We start from the raw sequence: 23,419 nt of genomic DNA, 5'->3' as shown, positions 1-23,419 counted from the left end.
TCCATCCTTTCACTTTCAAATGTTCGGTTGAGCAAGTCATCATTCTTTTCGGAGATTAGCAGCATAGGGCATGGATGAATGGATCGTTTCTTGCAAGTATAGTTATATGTATGATTATATATATATCCCATCAATTTAATTGGTCACGGTTCCATAAAGACACAAGACGCTTGACATATTGTGCACTAACCGAAAAATGTATGCAAACTGAGGCAACATTTTGGTGTAAATATTTTACGTAAACTGATAAACATGCTAACCAGGGCCAACAAACTAAGGTTCCACTGTATCTGCATCTCATGGTTGATGTGCTGTTGCTGGTCCATGAACATTATAATATTTCTTTATGTATTATAGTACCAACCTGTCATTGCTTTGCCAATTTTGTTTTTGTTTTTCTCCCCCTGGCAATCTGGAGCAAATGTGAACATTATCATTTCATAAAGGCAGACGTGGTAACTTGTGTATTCACGTAAACACATATGTAGTTAGTGCTGTTTGACTGGAACTATAGGAGATATAGAGTACAATATTATTATTATAGTTAGTGCTATTAATGTGTCGGCTGAGTGTGTAGAGCATGTAATACTTTACAACACCTAAACAGAATATGCATATGTGCCAATTATTTTCTTTACAGAATGTCCTCTAACATCCAGACAACTTGGCAGCAGCATCCTCATGCCCAAGTTCAATCTGGCCCACTGGCTAGTGTATAGAATACAAATAGCTTTGTCCTTGTTCCTGCATATTATCTTAAAATGTGTGTCTGCATTGTTTTAAAGAATGTGACAGAAATAAAACATGACAGTGCCATCAATAGAGGCTATTTTATGTGTCAGTCAAAGGAGCTCCCACTGTAATTGTCTATGACAAAAACAGATTCTGTAAAATTAGCCCCAGAATTATATAGTGGGAAGTAAATAGTTTGTGATTTATCACACTCTAAGTTGAAACTAGATAGACCCCTTTTGTCATGTTGTTGGGGGGGGGTGTCCCAGCAAAAAAGGCAAATACAAAAACATCTCCCATGCATAGTAATAACATTCATTCATATTCCGCCATAAGTCAGTGTAAAAACTATGAATAAAAATTTTCTCTAATGGCAATGACTGTTGAGCAGCCATTGAGTCATGCCTGGTTCAGTCCACTTTTTACTGCCGGTGTGTATTATTGCAATTTATTATGCCCCAAAAGAAAAATGTAATTGGAGCAAAAGAAGAGTCATGCTTGAAAATGTGTTTTGCAGTCCCTGATTGTTTGTAACCGGCATCATTTGGGAGAGCACACTTTTCATCCTCATCACACAGCTGCTCGCCAGAACACAGACAATATCAAGTTCACATTTAAAGATGTTTTCATGTGTTTACTTTAGATATTTTGCCAACTCATATATTCTGTAAGTGTTTTTATTCTCTCTTCAAAACATTTGAACCATGCCATTCCTTTGCTAAACATTCTTAAATGGATGACTCTAATATGCTGGTCATATCCTGTCTACTAGGGGCCTGATGTTGTTGTGGACATGAAGTTGACTGACATGAAGGATGCATTGCCAGAGGGTTTCACACATATTCAAGAGACATTGGACACAAGTAAGAAAACAGACAATGTAGACCACAGCCTGGCTCATTGCTTCTTGCTCCCTGACCAGCTCATACGGAAGGGGCAGCTTGGCTTGAGATTGTGAATGTTTTATGGGTGCAGGTTAGCTTAATTTATAGTAGACTGTGAGAATAAAATAAACATTTTGCCCCAGAGGTACAAAGGAAGAGAATCATGAGTCATTGTTTATCTCAGCTGGAGCTGGGCTTTTCTTTATGAGGGGCTTATTTATTTATGTATTTATTTGGGGAGAGGACGAGTGGATGGGGTTATCTAATATTAATGAACTGCATTCCCCAATGCTTTAGTGCTTTTTGAGTGCTATGTATTTCCCCTTCACTTTCCATGCCTTGGAAATGTAATAATATTTTGGTGTGTGGAGGACAGCTTGTTTATTATTTTTATTATCGTTCCATTTACCCTGCACTTTCAAGTGTTGCTGGGGAAATAAATGAGCAAGGCACAGAGGCAATATAGAAAACCGTAGCAATGCTTTTCTTGTGAGAATGAAGAGAAGAGATTATGTTCTGTATAGCTATAGTGTAATTTAATATTTTATTACCTTATATGGGTCCATGTTTAATGTACATGTGACATAATGTATGAGTTTCCATTCAGACAATACGGTTTAAATTCCTGTTGTGCACTAAAGATTTGCTTTATTTTTTTTCCCATGCAGCCACTAAAACAAATATAAATGATTACAACTCAGTTGATTTTGTGGCTGTAAAATACTCACTTATACTGTAGTTGTAGGAGTCCAAATGGACGTCTTGATTTGGCTCAGTAAGCCATCATTGGTCAAAAGAAATTGAAACATTACAAGTAGCACATGAGAGGCTCCGCTTTCATGAGTTTTTTTCAGCTTGAAAAACCAAAATGTGCAGTGATTTATTGTTTTTTGTGTTTGTCTGACTCCATAGAAGATCAGGCAATGAGGAAGAGAAGGCTTTGTGTGAAACTCAGCCCACGTGCAACAGCGGACACAGCTTTGTATGACATCCAGATCAGTGCCAAATCCAAATACCATCTTGTTCACTACACCTGCATTGGGTAAGTTATTGGGCTGTGCACATAATATAAATAAAAAGACAGTGATCCCTTGTTTATCACGATTAATTGGTTCCAGACACAACCGGAATAAGTTAATTTCAGCGAAGTAGGATTCCTTATTTTTAAATGCAATGTTTGCATAGTTACAGCACTGAAAACCTCTTTACAACACACGTTTTTTAAACATTATTAGAGTGCTCTAGACACAAATTAACAACCCGATAGTCACCTTTGACATAATTACCTAATATAGAAGACATAATAACAGAAAATAAGTCAATAAACACTTGTGTTCTTGTGTGCTGCGGCAAATGTGTCCCCCTGTGGAAATGAGTGGCAGGACCGGCAGGAAGTGATCTCGGGGGTTCAGAGTTGAGTTTTATCTTGGTATGTGATACGGCTGCAACAGTAGCCTGTGGTTTTATTAAGGATTATTGTGCCTGTTGTTAGATAATTCAAACCTGCAATAAACGCACATTATTGCAACAACCTAGTCTGGTGTTTCTGTGTCTCAATGAACATATGCATAATACATATGTATACATAAATAATTGGGCATATTCAAGCAACTTAATTCGCAAAATTCAAATCCCGATGTAGAGAGGGATGGCTGTATAAGGTTTGTGTATATATTGTGCAATAAGGCTTTTGCACCATCGGAAATCAAGCAAATGGCAAGCATTAATAGAACTACACCTGAACCCCCAACTTTTGAGTGCAGACCTTGCCTAAGTCGCACCTGTTCGCTTTACTTTTGGGTAGTAAAGAGTGCTGAAAGTTGAAAGGAAGAGTTGTCAGTAGTGTTTGACCCACAGGGAGCTGTGCTTATCCATAACCAAACCATTCCCAGGGTTACTCCTTCAGCAATGGAGCATATGCAAACTCTTTTCCGTGCTTGCATTCCCCTGGTCCTCACAACCTGTGGAGTGTCAAATGTAGCTCTTTTTTAGGTTCACAGCCCAGAAATGTTGGGTGACCACTGAACTACACGTTTTGCAACTGACAATACAGACAAATATATATCTCTTCTATTTATTAATTCCTTCCTTCCTTCTTTATAAATTGAATATTTTATATAATATAAAATATAATATATATTAGCCCAATATATAAATATAAGATAAATGGCATAGCATAGAAAGCATGTTTACGACCTTCTAAATGCAAGTTTTAACATTATTAGAGCATTTTAGACTATTATGGGTATAATAATTATGGGTATAATAATTATTATTATTTCATTATTATTCTCCCTGTTAATAATTCAAACTGCAAATTTCAGCAATCAGTCTGACACTTCTGTGTTTCACCAAGTACATTCACTGACCAGTGTAGAATACTACACCAAAATGTCAATGCGTCTTTTTAATGCCTGATAATTGTATTTTGCTGCTTAGAAGTGCTCAATTAAGGCACAAAAAACAAACTTTGCTTGAATATGCATTTATTTTATTAATAAGTCACATTCAACTGCAAAACAGCGTGGTAGAATGAAGCCGCAAAATTCTCAGTGGCCAGGGATGACTGTAATTGTTTCCTGTCATTTATCTTTCTGTTTAAAAAAACGCAGTCAAAATTAATTACAGTAAAGTCTCGTTATATCGATATTCTCGGGAGTCGGAAAAAATATCCATATAACCGGACTATCAATATATCCGATCCTGCGCCGAACTGCATTAAAAGTGGGCGGATCTTTGATATGGCATGTAATTTTCTCCTTGAGTTCATGGATTGCGTATCTAGCATGCTTTTGTACTGTAGTGAAGTGAAAAATAAACTTATGCATTAAATAAAAACGTCTTTACACTTTTTAATGACTATTTCTTTTCTAAAATTCAACCAATGCAAAATCCTCACACTTCAGCAGACAAAACCATAAACATTTGTTACCTGTCAGTGTGTTCAGCCCCAAACCGTGGTAAGGGGCGGCCTGACTTAGGCAGAGGAAAAGAACACGGCAAACGGCTGCTTCCAGTCAACTTTATTTTCCACACCTCCACCACTAGAACACAGCACACACGCCGATTCCCCCACTTCCTGGTTCACAGGTCATGCTCAACCCGCCCCACATAGCTGGCCAAACACATGCCTGCAACAACCTTAAGTTTACTTTCATAATTTATCAGTAAAGCTAGTGCCAAGAATATTGAACACATCTGAAAACACTAAGTCTATTCACTGAATCTTCCCTCTAAATTATACAAATATTTACTCCTTTACTTCAAAAGATTGTTTAATACTTAGCTCATATTAATTACCGTCCGTCGGTGGAAAAGCCGAAACGGTGTTAGCCGAAAATCAAACAATACGCCGTTTACAGATTTAGTTAATGGTGGTATTGAAATCCTTAAGCAAATATTGATTCAGCCTTAAGATGCTTTTGTATCGATATAAGCAGACCAAATTGGCTGGCGGGAGATGAAAAGGGCATCGTAGTAACCGGATTATCATAATAACCGGGTATCGTAAACCGGAACTAATTATATCATAAAAGACTAGAAATTTGCCGGGAAATGAAAATAGTATCGTAATAAGCAGTACTTCGATATAACCGATATCTATATAACGAGACTTTACTGTAATCTGATTAATCTCATTACAAATTGAACAGCATACATTTTCTTGAAGCATTTGAAGGTACAATGTTATGGAATTCTTGAGCTTAGAATACTGCCTGTAAGAGAAACAGAGCGTTTAAAGTTGTAAAGAGGTGCTAACACTGTATAAACATGTGATTTCCTTCTTGTTGCACAGAGAAATCAATAACATGGGAATCTGGTATCGAGTGGGAGAGGTGCCTCATCTGCAATTATCTCAGCAGAGAGCCAGCAAACTTAACAATGATGCTCCCTCTGACATAACCAGGTAATGTTTTGAAAAATTCCACAAGATGTTTGTCACTTTGTTTTATTTGTTATAAATTATCTGTTAATTGTTATTAGATTTGTTTTGTCACCATATCATATGTTTTATGGCAAAGTAGGTGACTCAACTGGGCAATTCAATGTGGTGAGAGACCTCACCTGAGTTCAATTAAGGACTAAACTCCTGCTATTTGTGGAGAGTCAGGTTGCTCTGACTGGAGCAACAGTAATGTTGTGCACACAAACGGGAGGATGTAGCCCGGAGAAGCTGCAACAGCTGCAGAGGAAGGAAGGAGAGCTCCAAGATCTTTGGCATGCTGGAACGCACGTGTCCGCTCTCTACTCAGGCTGTTGCAGCATCCTTCGCCTCAGGCCTCACAGAAAAAAATCTAAAGCAGAAAAGCTTGATTATTTACTGCGATGAAAACCTGGGGATTTCCACTGCAAATTGTAAACAAACAGCTTAGACGGTGTCAGAGTGTGCTTGGCACAGGCTGCTGGCAGGTTTGCCAGCTTGAAGCTTTTTGCTTTGCCATCCTTGACTAAACTGAGTAAAAGTCATGCAAAATATCTGCAGAAAGGCAGCAACTGTTCACTTGGTAATACATTTAGATGAGAATAAACAAATAAATTGAATAACAAACCCCAAATTCAGAACCGAAGAGTTTAGGCCTGTGTCTGCCTTTACGGCTCTTACTGGTAATCCTCTGCTCTTTTGAAGTTGGTGAGGATGAGAGGTTGGGATGAATTGCACCTCGAAGCAACTCACACCCCCCTCTGATGCCTGCTGAGATCACAGGCTGCTGGTTTTGTATTAACATTCAAATTCATTCTGCACTCAGAGTCTTCTTTCGAGAGTAATTCCATCCATAATTCACTGACACATGAGGACGGGACTGTGGGTAAATTATACAGCCGGGCCCTTTGACTGTTTATCTGGCATCTGTACAGTAGCATGTAGTGCAGGCACCCAAACATACACTTACAAATACTTCTGTTGTCATTTTAAGTCACAGATTAGATATACTGACATAATGATTTATGTACAGCTCCTCAAGCTGCTGAAGTTCAATATAGGTAGTCTTTATAGGCTTGGCCCATATACTGCACTTTCACATTCTAAAAGAGATACCTCTCAATCAGCCAGATATTTTCAATATGTTACGATCAATTAAAATATACTTATAATTTAGCTGGCCTCTATTTATTGCCATGTACATGCGTGTCTGAAGAGGGTTCACTCTGTATTGGTTCAGCATCTACACCAAATGTGTCAAACTCAGGCCCAGGGAACTGTTTGGAAAATAGCATTGATTTGGCCCGCCTCACAGACTTTATCAAAGTGCGTAGAGCGATCTGAATGAGTAAGCGATTCCTCCAGTATAAACTACTCTGCCATTTTGATTTTAAATAAATATTGTATATAGCATGAAATTCACAACCATTCTTAATAAGAGTACCAGATTTAAAGCAAAAGTCTAAATATTTAACCGTACATGACTAAAAACTGTAACACTTTACGTATGCCACCCTGTTTGTACAAAATAACACCTTAAAAAGACATAAGAAAATGTGAAAAAAATGATCATTTTAACTACAGTAAATGCATCTGCTAACTGTTCCAGGTTATATATCTCACAGATTGTGATGGGGTTTTTTTTATGACGAAGAGGTGGTTGAGTAACAATCACTTTCCTGAAAGGAACATCTATCCATCCATTTTCTAGGTCACTTATCCTCACTGGGTTCGCAGGTATGCTGGAGCTTATCCCAGCTAACTTAAATGTAAAAAAAAATTGTCTATGTGGGAGGGGGGCCCACAACCTAAAGTAGGCCCTCTGTGTGATTGAGTTTGACACACCTGATCTGGACGCTTCATAGAACAACGCTGTTTCACAGTTGCTTTGTCTCTATGGGGAGAGGCGGGGCTGCTAGCATAAACACAGCAGCAGAGTGTAGCCTCATGAGGAGCAATGCAAGGAAATGTAGACATTCAGAGGAAAAAAAGATGTTAGCAAAGCAAAATGCCACAACACACATGTGGGGATATTCTGAATGCTAATTTTTTTTTATGAAGTGCTGGCAACAAAATAAATAAAAATAACTTTCCCACCTCAAACATATTCAACCGACCCAGTTTTCCCATCTGGAAAAAAAAATTACACATGAGATACAGAGCCTTTATTCCGACAGTCAACACTCAGAGTCCTTTGTGACTACAAATGGAACAGTGCAAAATGATGTGCACTCACAGAAAGTAGAGTTTTCCACATCACAAAAGAAATGCTGCAGTCAGTTCTATATATGATGGATAGTTTTCGTCCAGTTTTATTTTAATTCAACTAAAAACGTTTTCGTCGATGAAAACAAAAAATGTTAAAGTCTAGTTTAAGTTCAGTTTTAGTTAATAATATATTTTTTTAATAATTTATATCCAAGTATTGAAAATTGGATGAGGAAAAACAACATTTACTTACTACAAAGTACAGTCCCTGTAAAGGTTGTTGGAAATTAAATATTTCCTCATCCTAACAAGGCCAAAAGGGCCTTGAGTGAGTTTGAATGGTTCTCTGTCTCTCGCCCATAGACAGCTGGGATAGGCTCCATCATACCCATGACCCTACTGAGGATAAGCAGCATAGAAAATGGATGGTTATATTTCCCTTATCGCCATGGTCAGTGTGTGTACAGAAGAGAGAGGCCCCCTTGGTGGAGGACTTTTGTTGTTTGTAGACCAATAGTTGAAGTAGTTGATAGTTGAAGACTAATCCTACAATTGGCTGGCGAGCAGTCCAGAGTGTACCTCGCCTCTTCCCCGAAGTCAGCTGGGATAGGCTCTAGCATACCCCCGCAACCCTAATGAGGATAAGCGGCATAGAAAATGAACGATCTTCCACTTGAATTTGAATTCTGCCCCCCAAATGTTTGCGGCTAGAATGAAAAATACATGATCGAATCAGCCTTTACATGTGAAGTTCAATGGGTGGAGGGAGGAGAAGTCCCTGTGGTAGAGGACCTTTGCTGTCCATGCATTGTTTCGCTCATCTTCTACTTAAAACAGAATTGTGACCTCAAATTTTGCAGATAGTGTGGAAAAAACACTATCCAATCAGCCTTTACATGTTTCCAGCAAAGACCCCCTTCATCCATCATTACTGATAAAACTGTCATTGCTTGGCTGACCTCTTTAGTAACTGCTAGCAGAAATTAGGCTTCTTTCCTCTCCAGTTCACTCAAATCTCAGTGACATTTCTATTAGAATCTTAGCCCAATGTACACATATGCACATTTTATATCAAACAGTACAGCGATAAAAATGTCAAAGCTGATTTTATTTTATTTTTTTATGGCAATGTCGACTTTCTTACACCTTACACCTAGAGAGTCATCCATGTCTGAATTGGCATATAAATACCGTCTGGCTCAGGCAGCATTCTGGCTGGGACACTCACATTGAAGCATTTATGCAGGAGATTGTATTGGGGAGGGATGAGTGACTACACCACTATTTGTATCCGCATCTGTTCACTCATCTAAATTATCAAAATTCGTATCTATACTCAGAATGGTATAAGTAAAGAATGGTAACAGGCTTCCACAGCAGTGCAGATACACCGGCTTGAGGAGGTGAACTCCGGTGGCAAGCCTTTCATGAGGATTACATAGACGAAATAAACACTTCATCGTTTTCTCTTTTAATGTGTGCCGTGCAGGAATTCGGAGTGGAGTTATGCATACAATTTTTATTTTAAGTATATTTAACACATCAGAGAGCAGAGCAGTCAACTTTCCTGTAACGCTCCAATATCCATCTGATAACCTACCTGCACAGCCGCAATGTTTATTATTATTAAATAGCGTCTAATTACTTCATATTGTTGTTTGTTCTTTGAGGGGACAATGTTGATAGTCCAAATCGCCACTGATCAATTGATCAATATGATCAATTTCTTGTATTGGCAGTGCTCCGGCATCTGTGGTGTCTGGAAAAAAAGGCTGCAAGGCTGTCTAGGGGGCAGTTGCCTTGGGTGGCTGGCCAATCACAGAGCGGGAAGCGTGAATACATAATGAGGATTTTACATCATAATGAGGAGTTGGAAATGTTTCATCCTTGTATCCGGCAAAAATGCGTGATCCGTAAAGGATATTCGTTTACAAAGAGTATCCGGCTCATCCCTAGTAAGGGCTTGTGTTGCTTGCTCTCCATGACTTTCTAGTGTACATGAGAAAGAGAACGAGGCATCCTGGTTGTGTGTCTGTCAGTGTTGCATGACAGCCTCAGTCTTTCTCATTACTTGTTCTACTATTACTATTGTTACTATTTGATTACTTGCATTCTAAAAAGTTGCGAAAAGTAGCTCAGATCCGGGGGATGGTTTCAGTACAGTGGTGGGAATGATTGAATGATCAGCAGAGATTTCACAGGCTCGTACTCTTCAGTGATTTGCTACAAATTTCACAGCATATCCCTTTTGAGCCCCCGACACTGAGCTTAAAGGAGGATAATGATGGCTGAGATAGTGGCACCTATAAAATGGCTGAGATAGTGGCACCTACAAAGCATCACTGTCAGCACATAAAGGATCATGTGGAGGTGTTGTCGTAGGAGAAGGTGGATGTGTGTCAAAACAAGAGCTTCCTGCTTTCTGTATCACAACTCTGGCTTTACACTGATATTACTTTTTCATCATCTTACCTGTCCCACTGACTCCCACTTTTGTCCCTGCTGTCTCTCATAGGCAGGAGTTCTTTTCTCCTTATCTGTCTTTTTTACATTGACAAATCAGGAACATAAAGAATGCTTTTGAAATTATTTGAACTGCAGTTGCAACAACACAATGAAGTGAACTTCACTGCTGTGGTTTGCTTTGCGACACTAATATGATTTTAACTCAGACAGATTTTATGGGAACATAAGTCTCTTGGTAAGTGTTGTAATTGTGTAAATCTTCTAGGCTGTGTTCCCAGTTTTACTGTAATTTGATGAGGAACTACACTATAATTGCATATTCAAATTAGGAATACGTGTCAATATGGCTCTCCTTGCCCGAAATGAGGATTAATTGTTGTCAAAACTCCAGTGGCCACCATAATATGAGCCCCGACACTTGATTAGCAAATGCACTTGCCATGTTTTTGTTTTAGGCATTAGTTGTCTAATTGATTTGCCATATGTCAGCCCCTCTAATGCACCTAACATTGTATTTAGAAATCACCAATTTGGGTGAAAAGGCTTTGTACTGTGACCAGATGGGAAAAGCAGCCCTTGAGGTTTCCTTTAGAAAATGAACACATTCAGGGTGGTTTCATGTGGTTTGGGACTGTAAGTTCCCATCACTTATGAATACAGTGGAACCTTGGTTTTCATCATTGATTTGTTTCAGTAAGATAATAACTGAAATGTATGAAAATTGAATCATTTTTTACATCAGAAATCAATCCAATTAATCCAATAAAGACACAAAAAAATATAAAGACAATCACATTTTATTGAGTCATTAATTTGTTCAAAAAGGTCCAACTCAAACCGCTAACTGGATGCATTTTTTGTGTAAGAAATAATGTAAATCCAATTAATCAATTTCAGAAAGCCAAAAATGTTCACACAAAACAGATTTTTATAGTTTTATATTTATAGTTTTACTTGCAGACAACAATTCAAAATACATCATATACGTATAAATGATGAACATGAGAAATGAATTAAGGTTACATTTACCTTCATTGAAGACTTGATTCTTGATGTTCCCAAAGACGCAATGTCGCAGCGAGATTTCCTCGCCTCCCTATTTTATTTCTTCAGTAATATTTCTCACCTCAATAACTCAAAATGGAGCCAAAAAAAGTTGCGAGTGCCAACATTTTGATAAAAAAGGTGAGAAACAGTAATGAATTCAAGAAACTCAAGCAACTTTGCTCTAGCTGCCACAAAGTGTTTGAGGTAATAACCCAATTACCCTTTAGGAATACCTTCAATGTAGGTAAAATTAACCCTAAATATTAATTGATTCCTTTCCTGGACACTATTTTATTCCATTACAAACTTAATTTAAAAGAGTGGATAGTTAGAACTGTATGCTTGTTCACTTGAACTGTATTGTAAACGTCAGCAGCAGGTACAATCATGATTACATACACTGCTCAGTTCCACTTACAGTATGTGTCTGCCTTGCACCATTCTCTCTGGAATCTGTAAGAACCTTTACATTACAATCAAGTTGGAACAGACACTAGACGCTATCTTTGTATTTTGCTACAAGTTCTTTCTAAAATTCAATCGGGATTATCACATTCTTCATCAATTGCAGAACACAGAACTCACAGAAATACACAGTGTGCTTGAACGCTTCATCATCACAAGGTGCACAGTGCTTATCCAGAGGAAGGAAGGAGACAAATACGGAGTTGTTCATCGTTCCATGATTTATGAAGAATTAATCCACACTTCCCACAGTCTCAGTCATTGTGTGAATGCTTTGTTTGGGCCATCGATTCCACAGAATGAAATGCATGATATTTCTCCAAAAAATGGAGACATATGGTAATAATTATTTTTGTCAAAAACAGAATCACACAATAACTGTGCATATTGATAACCACATGCTTACTACGTAAAAACTATGTTTCGCACCTTCGGGCATTGAAACAAAACAAACACAAGCTCCTAAAAAATACATTTAAACCTTTCACTACCATGTCACTAGCGTGCTAGAAGTCTGTGCGCTTGACAGATGTGCAGCTTCCTTTTCAGCTGCTGAATCAACCTTTGCAAAGTAAAAAAGTCTGCACTGAATATGGCAATCGTCCCCACAAGATTGATGCCAACCTTTTAAAAATTCACAATTGGTCTGGATTCAACATGGCCAAATGCTAATGTAAATGAGGGGAAGGAAAGTCAACCCTTTCATTGCAAATAAATGTGAGTTGCAGGCTTCAGCTCTTAAGTACCACAGACAGTCAGAAGTCTTGTTTTGTTCACCTTGATAGAAATTAGCATATTTATTTATCTCATAGGTCAAGAACAGATTTCCACAGCTGCGATTTGTGTACAGTCGCAGCCTTTTGGCTGTGCTTTATATTTCTCCAAATCACCAATGAATACCGCTATCCACGTGAGAACCTAAATAGAGTTATTAAACAACAACAAAAAAACATTATTGGGAACCGTCTGGCCTCTAAAGTCTGTTTCTTCATTTTATAACAGTGATTTCTGCAGAATGTTCCTAACCTGGTCTTACATAATGCCTGTCTGTGCTAATCATAGCAATTCCCATTTTAATGATATTACTACTTTGCATCATCATTATGAGATCGTTTGTTTTATAGCTGTTGTATTCTTTAGCTACCTCCAAGGCACGCCATTTTATGCAGCTCTCTAGAAGCTGTTTTTCCCCCTCCTCACTAGCTGAGGATTTATCGATCCAGAGGGGTGAGGCCAGGGGTGTAATTTGTGATAGCTTGATTGATGAGGATTTCAATCTTGTATGGTTTGTTAACTTCAACTGCCCACAAAGTGCATTCAGGGCTGTTTTCTGTAATACAAGGCCATGAAAGAGTAAAAGCAGACTTCCCTTGAATAATAGAATCCCGCGACTCCTCTGGACTTAACAAGATCCTGCTCCAAAGCCCTGCTGAAGGTCTGTTCAAGCCCTCAGGCAACTAATGCACGGCTTTAACTTTTTCCTCATTTTCTCCATTTAGACTCAAACTTTGATTTTGAAGCTGTGGTCTGCCGTTATATGGAAACATTTTAGTAATATAACTGAAGACTCTCTGTGATTCTGGTACATATAAACAAGGGCTGTCAAAAATAACGTCTTAATGGTGATAACTAAATCATTTCATTAATTTATTAGCACGTGCATGATGGCAAGTCACACCTCTTTGCAGAGGCGCAGAAGTAGCATCCTCACTGAGGCTAACACTCTTTTATGACTTTAGTTTGACCTGAACATCTCAACACCTGTGCAATTTCAACACCATATATATCTCCAACTTGCAAACACATGTCTGCATCCAGCAAACACTTTGTCATTCTCACTGCACTCACACAAGTTGCATTCAGGGACACTACGAATATCACAACAACATCTTTATTATGTTTCACCAGTAAAGTGTCGTTTCAGCAACTTCAAAAAGTGTGATGTTGCGACAGCGGAGGACCGAAAACAAACAAAAAAAAGGCAGAAAATTGATGTGGCTGAAAAGTGGCATTTTTTTCCCATTTATTTCAGGTCTTCTCAGGGTACCTGATCAATGTGTGGTAGGTGAGTGTAGGTGAAGAAGTGCTATTTCACGACACCTACTACTGATGTGGAAAAAAAGGCAAAAAAATTGACCCGTCACAAAAGTGTAATTTTCTGCTATCTTTGAGTCCTGCTGGAACCCCTGATGAATGTGTGGTAGGTTTCAGAAAAAAAAGGCCGAAAACTGGCCCATCAAAAAAGCGTTTCTTGCAATTTTCAGATCCTCCCGGTCCCTTAATGCATATGTGGTAGGATTCCCCCACCTCCCGTGGCAGAAACGTATAGCTTAAGCAACTTCAAAAATATCATTTTGCCACTGCCGTGGAACTGGAAAAAAGGCAAAAAATTGACTCTTTGCAAAAGTGACGTTTTTGCCATCTTTGGGTCCTGTCGGGATCCCCGATGAATACGTGGTAGGTTTTACCCTACTTCCCGGACCTGAAAAGTGTACTTTAAGCAACTTGAAAGAATGTGACTTTGCGACAGCTGCAGACCTGAAAAAAATGACAAACATTGACCAGTTGGAAAAGTGCAGTTTTTTGCCATTTTCAGGTGCTCCCAGGAATTCTGGAAAATGTGCAGTACATTTCCCCCGCATCACAAACCAGAAAAGTGTAGTATCAACAACTTATACCTGAAAAAATGCTGAAAATTGACGTGTCGGAAACAGAAACTGCTTTTAATCAGATTTAATCTTTTACGAGCCTTAAACACATACCAATAAAGGCTGTGGGAATATAATATATATGTATATAATTTGGACTTTTGTGTGATATTTGTATAATATCACACACATGATAGCCTCCCATTTAAAATGCCACTTAATGAAGTACCTGTCGTAGTAATACCATTATTGATAGAGTGACCTAGCATTTTTTTTTTTGCCTCTGTCTGTAGGACGACCATTGGCAGGCCAAGCTATGAGCACCAGAGCAGTGGCAACTACACAATGACAGGTAACCTCTCTCACACTTTAGACTTAACAGACAATGGAAAATGTTGTTTTTCAGTAACAGGTAATCAAATTAATTACTATTAGAAATGTTACAACATTCTTGCGTTATTATCCTCTGATATCTATATTAAAAATCTAGATGTTGCTTCAGGTGCGAGTCAACTAGAGTTCTGGTTGCGCACATTCATGAAAACACTGACCGCTCGTGTTTTGTGAAAGAATTGCATGTCACAAGCTCAGTCTTTAGCTTTAATTTCATAAAGCATATTTCAATACCACACACACGACTACAATGAATGGTTGATCAATGAATGATTTTTCTATTGGAAAATGTTTCCAAAAAGTAACTTAACAATTACATGGTGGTAACTAATTACATTAATGAAGGAGTCATTCTGTTTTCTGTTTGCAAAAAAATACATGATTAACCCAACCCAACTGTCTGCATTTTTAAGGCAGTCTTTATCACTGCATTACAGCCGAGTTAACACCTGCTCTCCATTTCATGAGAAATGTTAACAAGTGTAAACGGTTATTCACTGCCGTACATACATATTATGTACCTTGGTGCCCTGTTTGCAGTAAAACATTTATGACTTCAAAAACAGACAAGAGTTGAAGGTGCATCACACCCTCCGATCCGTACAGTCTGAGCCAGCTGCAGTGCTCCAGCCTGAAAAAATATGCGACTCTTTGAGGTGACTGGGGATGGCAGGTTTTTATCTAGCTGGAGAGAGACACCATGTGGTGAGGATTTCTTCTGCTGCTCCGGCACAACCATATCCCAAATGGGGGTAATTTTACCAGACCTCATCCAAATATGTGTAATGTAATACAGTTCTAATTGAATAAGCGTATATGCCAACCAATTGTCAGATTTTATGCCCTTCATCATATTGGGGGGTCACGGGGGGTATCTTAGCAGCTGGTGTGGGGTTACAGTGAGCCCTAGATAGATAAACACAATACAAATATATGCTTCAATTGATCATAAAATTACTGAGAGTTATATTGCAAATCTATACTGTAATACAATGTGTGGATCCAGAGTGAGGTGCAGGTTGCAAAGGTTTTTGAGGGACAGTGAATAAATAGCACAAACTGCACATATACTTCCACCAGTCCTCACTTATATCTATGGACAAAATGTCCAGAAAACTAGCGCCACATTTATTGTCTGCTTCGTGGCATCTGAATGTGACTGAGATTAAAAAAAATAAACTTACCTTCATTAACATTGTGATTGCCCGCTGCCTGTGTAAGCTTCTAGAAAACAACCCATTTGTGTTAATTGTTAGCCTGATGATTGCTCTGCTGTGGGGGGGGGTGTGAGTGGTGGTGGTGTTGGGGGGCGGGGGATGCTGCGTGTGTGTGCGGGCTGACAGCTGGCCAGGTTTGGGTTGCTCTAAAACCATGTGCGCTCTGTCAGGCGCATGCAGGCGCCTTCTTTAGGATTGATGAATTGCCTGCTTTCTTGATTAAACCCTCCGTCACTTCTCAACTTAACAAAAAGCCCAACACACAAGAGAAGAGCGAGTTGAGGGGAGGAGAAGTAACATGTCTGGGAAATCTGTCATCTGCAGTCACATCATGTACAGTTGTGATGTGCAGGTGCTTTGACATTTATTACTAGAATATTAAAACCTATTCACGTTCAGTTTTTTTTAATCCCTATTTCACTTGACAGAGCAAGTTCATTTGAGATGTTTTCATACCAACTGCATGCGTCTCTACTCCAGCATCAATGCAATGATGAAAAAAAGGTATATTATGAGATAATCAAACTTGCATTCTTGACATGTGTCAAACACTCATATAGTTGATAAAATTGAAATGAAGAACAAAGCTAAAACGAGCCAATCAGTCTGCCACACATACAGTATTCACCAGGCATCCACCTGATAAAAAAGTAAAACCAATAAAAAGTCATCCATTTGCATATCTGCCTCATTAATCAAAAATAAAGCCTGACACTGGCCCTCATCTAGCGTAATATGGAGTGCAATTATTTCCCGATCCATTAGAGGAAGTTCAATTAACAGACATGAGACAATTCATCCTTCAGAGGAAGATGACGAGGATTAGGGAAAAAATAGAAAGCTCAAAATTAACTTGGGTTTCCAAAATATCTTGACAAAATAACAGTGATTTGTGAGAGTCAGGAAACAAGATTGCAATTCGTATTAAACTATGTGCATCTTCATTTAATTGCGTGCAAATAATTGGAAACTGCAAAGGAGCTTTCTAATTAAAGCCCCACTTTATTCTGTTTAATAATACCCTCATAATATTACAGCTTATAAAATGACAGGTAAGTTGTGTATGAATAAAACATAAAGCCTGTAATAAGAGAGGAGGAAAAAAGTGAGACAGTTGTTGGGGGGGGCTTTTAAATGCTCTATATAATTTGCATATATTAATCTCTTTTCAGCCTTATCAAGTATTCTACTGTATTTGAAGTTAAAATAGTCATGACAGGCAGGGGTACGCTTCGTTTTTCCAAGGATTTATTACTTGTATAATTCTGGATCTTTAATAAGCCAATATGACTGATCCTCTGAGTTCTGCAGAATTCGGTTAATTGTTCCAGATGGTGTTCACTGATTAAGCAAAATTACTTTCTCCCCCCCAAACTATACCATTGCTTGATTGACTAACACGCAGAAAAAAAGATTATTTTTGGCGCGACACTTTCACTAAAAGGTTTCAAACAAAAGTTCCATCTTTTTTTTTTTTGCTGCGTAGTTCTGGGCCAGGCTGTGTTAGGGTGGGCGGATAGGGACATCAGAAGAGTCTTATCTTACACAGTGATGGATCTCAGCAGCTTCTGCAGCACTTGGGTTACATTTTAGAATAACACAGTTCTTTAGGCTGAGGGATTAAAAAATCCAACCTCTGGCTAGTGACACAAGTTTATTATTAGTGCATGTCTTTCTCTTCTTTCTCTGCAAGAGAAGGCTCGGTACTCCACTTGCAGCTCAACTCAGACAGCCGCAGCTCACTAACATTCTGTTTTGCATCAGTTAAACTGAGCTGAATGAATCATTTATGGAAGTGTTATGGGGGAGGTATGGGCAGATTTACTGCTGCGCTTTTCGTTTTGATGGAATGGGATTTCTATGAAACCAATCTTGATGTCTGAAGTAATGCCAGAGCTTACGTCAAGACATGAAAAGAACGCTCTTAAAATCTAACGTTTGCCTTTTAATTGCCCTGGTCAGCAAAAGGCAAAGCATTGAGGCATTCAGTTGCACAATATTGTTTGAAAAAATTGAATATTTACAAAGTATTGAGTGCTAATTCAAGTCTTTATGTAACTGCTGGTGTTTTCCTCTGCTTTGTGTACTGTGATTTAATGATGCATAATGACACTTTTTTAAATTGTATCACCTTACCAAGTCAAAATAAAACTATTCTGCAGTGGTCATATAGTGTGCTCCTACACAAATTAAAATGACACCAGAGTAGGACAAAATTATTATCGTAAATTTCAATGTACAAGCCACAACCACGAAATTTAGATTTATGCATGCAAAGTCAAAATGACCTTGTCAACTCAACAAAGATGTTACAATACAAGTTGAAATGAAAAAAAAAAGCTTTTCCCGTTTTCCCACAATGCATTTTGTTTCAACTGCTTTTCATTGTAGGACAGTTAGCATGGAAAATGACGGATGGTGCTGCAATGCTGCCTCTGTCCACTAGAGTAGGCCAGAGAAAAGAGCCCAGGGGGAGCCTGACGTCATCGCAGCACCCCAATGAATGTGTTGCTCAGATGTGATGCATTATGTAAAAAGTTTGTTTTGGGTTTCATTTTGTACTCCAATTGGTACAAGTTTGTATATTTATTAGATATACGTTTTGAGTGTTAAGCTGTGGTGTGATGAGCTTAGTGATCTTATTAAAATGACACCGTGATATATACGACTAGTAACTAATTGTATATACAGTACTGACATTCGGTATGACTTTGATGTGTTTCAATAAACATGATGTGGATGTGTGGAGTTGCATGTTCTCCTCGTGTGTGCGTGGGTTTTCTCCGGGTACTCCGGACTACACTTCTCTTAAAACCAAGTATTGAATACATTCTTTTGTTATTAAAATATTTACTGTGACAAACGTACTCAGTCCAGTAGTAAAATGTGATCAGTGGACCAATCCTGCATGAATCTTGAATTACTGACTGGTTGAGGCCCTCAGGCATTTTGGATTTTTTTAGCGTCATATTAAGATAATTTAAATGTCTTTAGGGTTTTCAGACCTGACTGGACTCTGAAGTCTCATCCCTCATTGCATTATATCCATCCCTGAAATGAATGCGGCGTGTCATTAGTTCTGGTGTCCAGACGAGGACAGCCTCAATAGATGGGCCTGCCATGGCTCCCTCATTTGCCCCATGTACAGCAAGGTTTGTTATCACACATCCAATTAGAACGTGATAGAAATATTTCTCAAAATCCAGTCATTAAATATAGTTTAAAGAGATTTATGATCAAATATGCCTTAAAGAACTTTTAATGGTCCTGCTGACTTGTTAAGTTCGTAATTAATGATCTTGTTACACATACTGTGGTGTGATTTTGGAAGCACAATGAGTGAGGATAAAGTCGCTCTGGAAAAAAGGCAACTGGGACTCTCAGATGTTAAATAGTTCTGGGCTGGTATGCTGTGAAGAATTTCATTCCCAAATATGGTGTAGCAGTGTACAATGGGTACAGTTCAGCTGAAGTTAAATTTGAGTACTCATGATAAAGCTAATTGTCTAGTAAACTGCAAATGCATAATACTAATAACTGTTGTCTGATATCTGGAAAGACATTGTGTTCTTATTAGCATAATTAATGACAAATAGCTGGGTTGCATTGGTGGATCGGTTGTAAGGGATGATAAATTGGTGCATGCCCAGGTTAGTGGCTGCCAAGGAGGCCTCTTTGGCTGTCATCCCTCCTGCTTCCACTCTGGCACCATTCATTACTCACCGCGTGAAATGCCACTTTACATTGCCTGGAACTGTGAGCATGGAGAACTTAATAATGCCAACCACAAGCATGCAGGTCCTGCTGTTCCACGGTACAGAGGGCAACTTGCTCACTGAGGGCTCAAGATTGTGGAGACCAGGCCAACCTGGGAATCTGCACCGATCATAAGTGATTGCACATCAGTCACTAATTCAAGGGAAACAAAGCCACATGACCAAGTGTTCAGCACTGGAGAGCCTTTCTTGTTAGGATATCTGAGGCTGGCCACATTCCTTGCATCATAACTGGTTAGTTTGCCCCCAGAACTGCTAATTAAGAGGGGATTTGTGTAATTTTGCCTTTTGCTGTGTCCCATCCGGCACACGTAAGTTGCTGTCTCTTACACTTGTCCAGAGAGGCGCTGGCCATTTATAGACACATTCTGCTGCACATTTACCCCCGGACACAGCTGGGTTTCAGTGTGACGATGTCGGAAAAGTCACAGTGTTGCTGATTACAGAATAAAGTCTGATTGTCCACTTTATATCTCTACAGCATAACCAGGGCTCTCCCGGCTTGAAAAATGGAAAGGGGTTTAATGTTGTTATTACAAACTGATAAATTTGGAGTCTCTTTTCCCCACAATTATAATTGCTGCTGCCTTTTTAAAAAGTTTTATAACTTACCATCCTGTGAGCGTTGAACATTAAACTCATCATACGTGTTACTGGCTCTGCCCACTTTCTGGAAAATTGATGGGCCAGAGTCCAATAGGGAATGTTTCCATGGGTCATTCTACATAAGCTTACAGGTTTGCTTTCAGTGGCAAAGTGAGTTTTAATTTGTAATCTCTAAACAAACCACCTGAATGGCATAATGTAGATTGTAGATAGTCGTAATTGTTATGTTGGATATTTTATTCATGGTGTCACGCCCTTTGGGGTTTCCCATGTGACAGTTTGTTTGTGTTACCTTCTTTGGCTTTGGTTTCCGTTCTGGACGCTCTTATTTTGTATTTAACTTCCTGTTTTGCCCTGTCTTCCTTCGTTGCCATAGTCACCCACACCTGTCCCTAATTTCTGTGCGTATTTATTTCAGGTGTGTGCTTCTCCCTGTGTGATATCATTGTTGTTTGTCCGTCTGCTACTTGAGTTGCTTTTCCTTCTGCTGCAATTATAGCTAAAATAAATATTATTTACCTGCATTTGGTCCTGCTCTCTGCATCCTGAGGTCGAACCTTAAAGCTCTCGAGACCGACCGTGACACATGGCATACAACTGAGTTTGTTTTTTGAAATAAAAAAAATTCTCAATGATCTGATGATGGTCTCTGTCCGGCTCACTTTTTAATTAAACATTGTAGATTGCAGAAGGCTGTGCATCCAGAGCCCAAGTCTATAACTATTTTGTCAGCATGTAAATAATTTTACTTTGTTTGTATGTTCTAACATGAATAATAATGTAATAATAAAACTATCATAAAGTTTGAAAAAAGGTGATAAAGAAAAAACATGGATATCAATGTTTTCACTGGCCAGTGGAAGGCATGTACAGTCAAACCTCAGTTTTCGGATGCCTCAGATTTTGTATTTTCGGTCTCGGTTTTACAGTATTTTTGCAGTATTGCACATAAAAATACAATTTCAGTTTCGGTTCGGTGTAACCTGTTAACCGTTAAATAGTTAATAAAAAAAACAAGGTGCCACTGTATACAATCCATCCATTCTCTCTGCCGCTTATCCTCACTAGGGTTATGGGGGTATGCTGGAGCCTATCCCAGCTAACTGTGGGTGAGAGGCGAGGTACACCCTGGACTGGCCAATCATAGGCAATCACAGATTTGAATTATTTTTTGTGTGTGCAAAAACCAAGACAATTTCCTTTTTTTGTCTTTGGGAAAAAAGGAAAAAAATAAAAATACATGCTTTTATTGTAACGCAACTAATGTATTTTAAAATGCTAACTCTCCAGTAAATGTTTAAATTGTTCAGTTTCAAGGTTTTTAATTTATTGATTCTTCCCACTCAGCCTAACTATTTTGTCTTGGGAAAGTGGCGGAAGGATAAAAGATAAAAGAAAACGAATGGGTTTCATTGAGCTATAGTCATTAAAAGAATCTGAAAATAGCAACTCGCTATCATCTGTTCTCGTGGTATGGGTCAGGAGCTCTGACACCTCCAAAATTCCTCCTGTCAGGGTAGGGGGCCATTTGTATTCTCTCTCATTAGGCAATTTGACTAATGACCTGCCGTGGCTGCAGAGCTACTGCGGGACCCGCATCCTGGCGCCCTCTCCCTCTCTCAACAGCCTGAGCACATACCCTCCATTGGAATGGCACAGATGGCATGCCTGGGCGACAAAATAAACTACAATATGTCTCCGAGATGCTGTCAAGCCTGGGCACTATTTCTCATGTCAGAGTGTGGCTAAGGGCTGTGAGTGGGCATAGGGGGGTCCTCTTCCAGTTCTACTCACCATTATCTGCAGAGGTGACAGAGATCCAGCTACACAACTAGAATAGCATTTCCATTGTCTGCATAAAGAATCCCCTCAAATTGAGAGTCCCAGCGACAGGAGCAATGTCTAGCGAGGCTGCACATGGAGGACAGGCTGCACCGTATTGTTTGAATATACAGTTGAGAAAATAAGTATAGTATTTGATCTGATTTGGCAAGTTTACTCCCTTACAAAGATATGAATAGTCCAGCATTTTATGGTAGGTTTAATGTACCAGTCAGAGGCAGAATATTAAATTACAATGTAAATTAATATTATGGATCGATTTCCATTTGATAGTGGGAAATATGTATTTGATCCCCTACCGACAAGCAAGCAATCTGACACCCACAGACAAGTCATGAGCCCATGAAACACACAAATTAGTTCCGTCCCTTTAGGAAAGTATCCCTAACCTTAACTTCTGTGGCTAAAATACAGCCACCACAGAAACAATATTTTCTATTGAAACCTCCCCACTAAACTATGGGCAAGACCAAAGAGCTGTCAAAGGACCTCACCGATTGAAAGAAGATTGTAGATCTAGAAGACTTGAATTTGTGACAAGACCATCTGCAAGAAACTTTTGGCACCACAATGAAAATGAAAGAAATACAAGATAACAGTCAGTCGCCCTTGCGCTTGGTCTACATGCAAGATTTCAACTTGTGGGCTAGGATGATTCTGAAAAAGGCAAGGGACCAGCCCAGAATTACAAGAGAGGAGCTTGCCAATGATGATCTCAAAGGTGTTGACATAACAGTCACCAAGAAAATCATTAGCAACACACTTAGCTGCACCAGATTGAGATATTGCATGCCCCCCCTGCTCAAGAAGGCACATGTCCAGACCCATATGAGGTTTGCCAATGAAACCCTAAATGACTCAGAGAAGGCTTGGGAGAATGTGATGTGGTCAAATGAGAACAAAATGGACCCCTTTGACGTCAACTCAATTGAACTCAATTTGTTTGAACGCAAAGATGCTTAATGTGACTCCAACAACGCCATCCTTGCTGTCGAACATGGAAGTGGAAGCATTACGAGTACTTGCGTCTTGTGTTCCATGCGCGTCAGCCTAAAATAACCTTGACATGCACAAATTTTGCCTCTGCATGCTCCTGCCATTCACCTAGGCAATGTGTATCATTTAGATGGTATGCCTGAAAGTGTGAAGACCTGTTTGCACACTGTTTAGACTTAGACCGACTATTGATCCCTAAGGGAAATAGTAGCTCAAT

The 23,419-nt window shown here is 39.0% G+C and overlaps 1 protein-coding gene across 5 annotated transcripts in view; it reads left to right on the top strand.

Moving 5' to 3' along the window:
• mvb12bb (multivesicular body subunit 12Bb) overlaps nt 1-23,419 on the top strand; it is a 60,308-nt gene that overhangs the window by 25,340 nt on the left and 11,549 nt on the right. For 4 of the 5 annotated variants that reach the window (XM_058071787.1, XM_058071785.1, XM_058071784.1 and 1 more), the window contains 4 exons: nt 1,505-1,595; nt 2,529-2,658; nt 5,413-5,523; nt 14,666-14,724. In XM_058071787.1, coding sequence (XP_057927770.1) covers nt 1,505-1,595; nt 2,529-2,658; nt 5,413-5,523; nt 14,666-14,724 — 391 coding nt within the window. Of the gene's footprint in view, nt 1-1,504; nt 1,596-2,528; nt 2,659-5,412; nt 5,524-14,665; nt 14,725-18,373; nt 19,149-23,419 lie in introns of those variants that run through there. The other variant, XM_058071788.1, reaches the window with a different exon arrangement.

Source organism: Doryrhamphus excisus, chromosome 4, assembly GCF_030265055.1.
Source record: "Doryrhamphus excisus isolate RoL2022-K1 chromosome 4, RoL_Dexc_1.0, whole genome shotgun sequence".
Taxonomy (NCBI): domain Eukaryota; kingdom Metazoa; phylum Chordata; class Actinopteri; order Syngnathiformes; family Syngnathidae; genus Doryrhamphus; species Doryrhamphus excisus.
The sequence above is the reverse complement of the archived record's forward strand: the minus strand, read 5'-3'. Positions and strand labels throughout refer to the sequence as shown.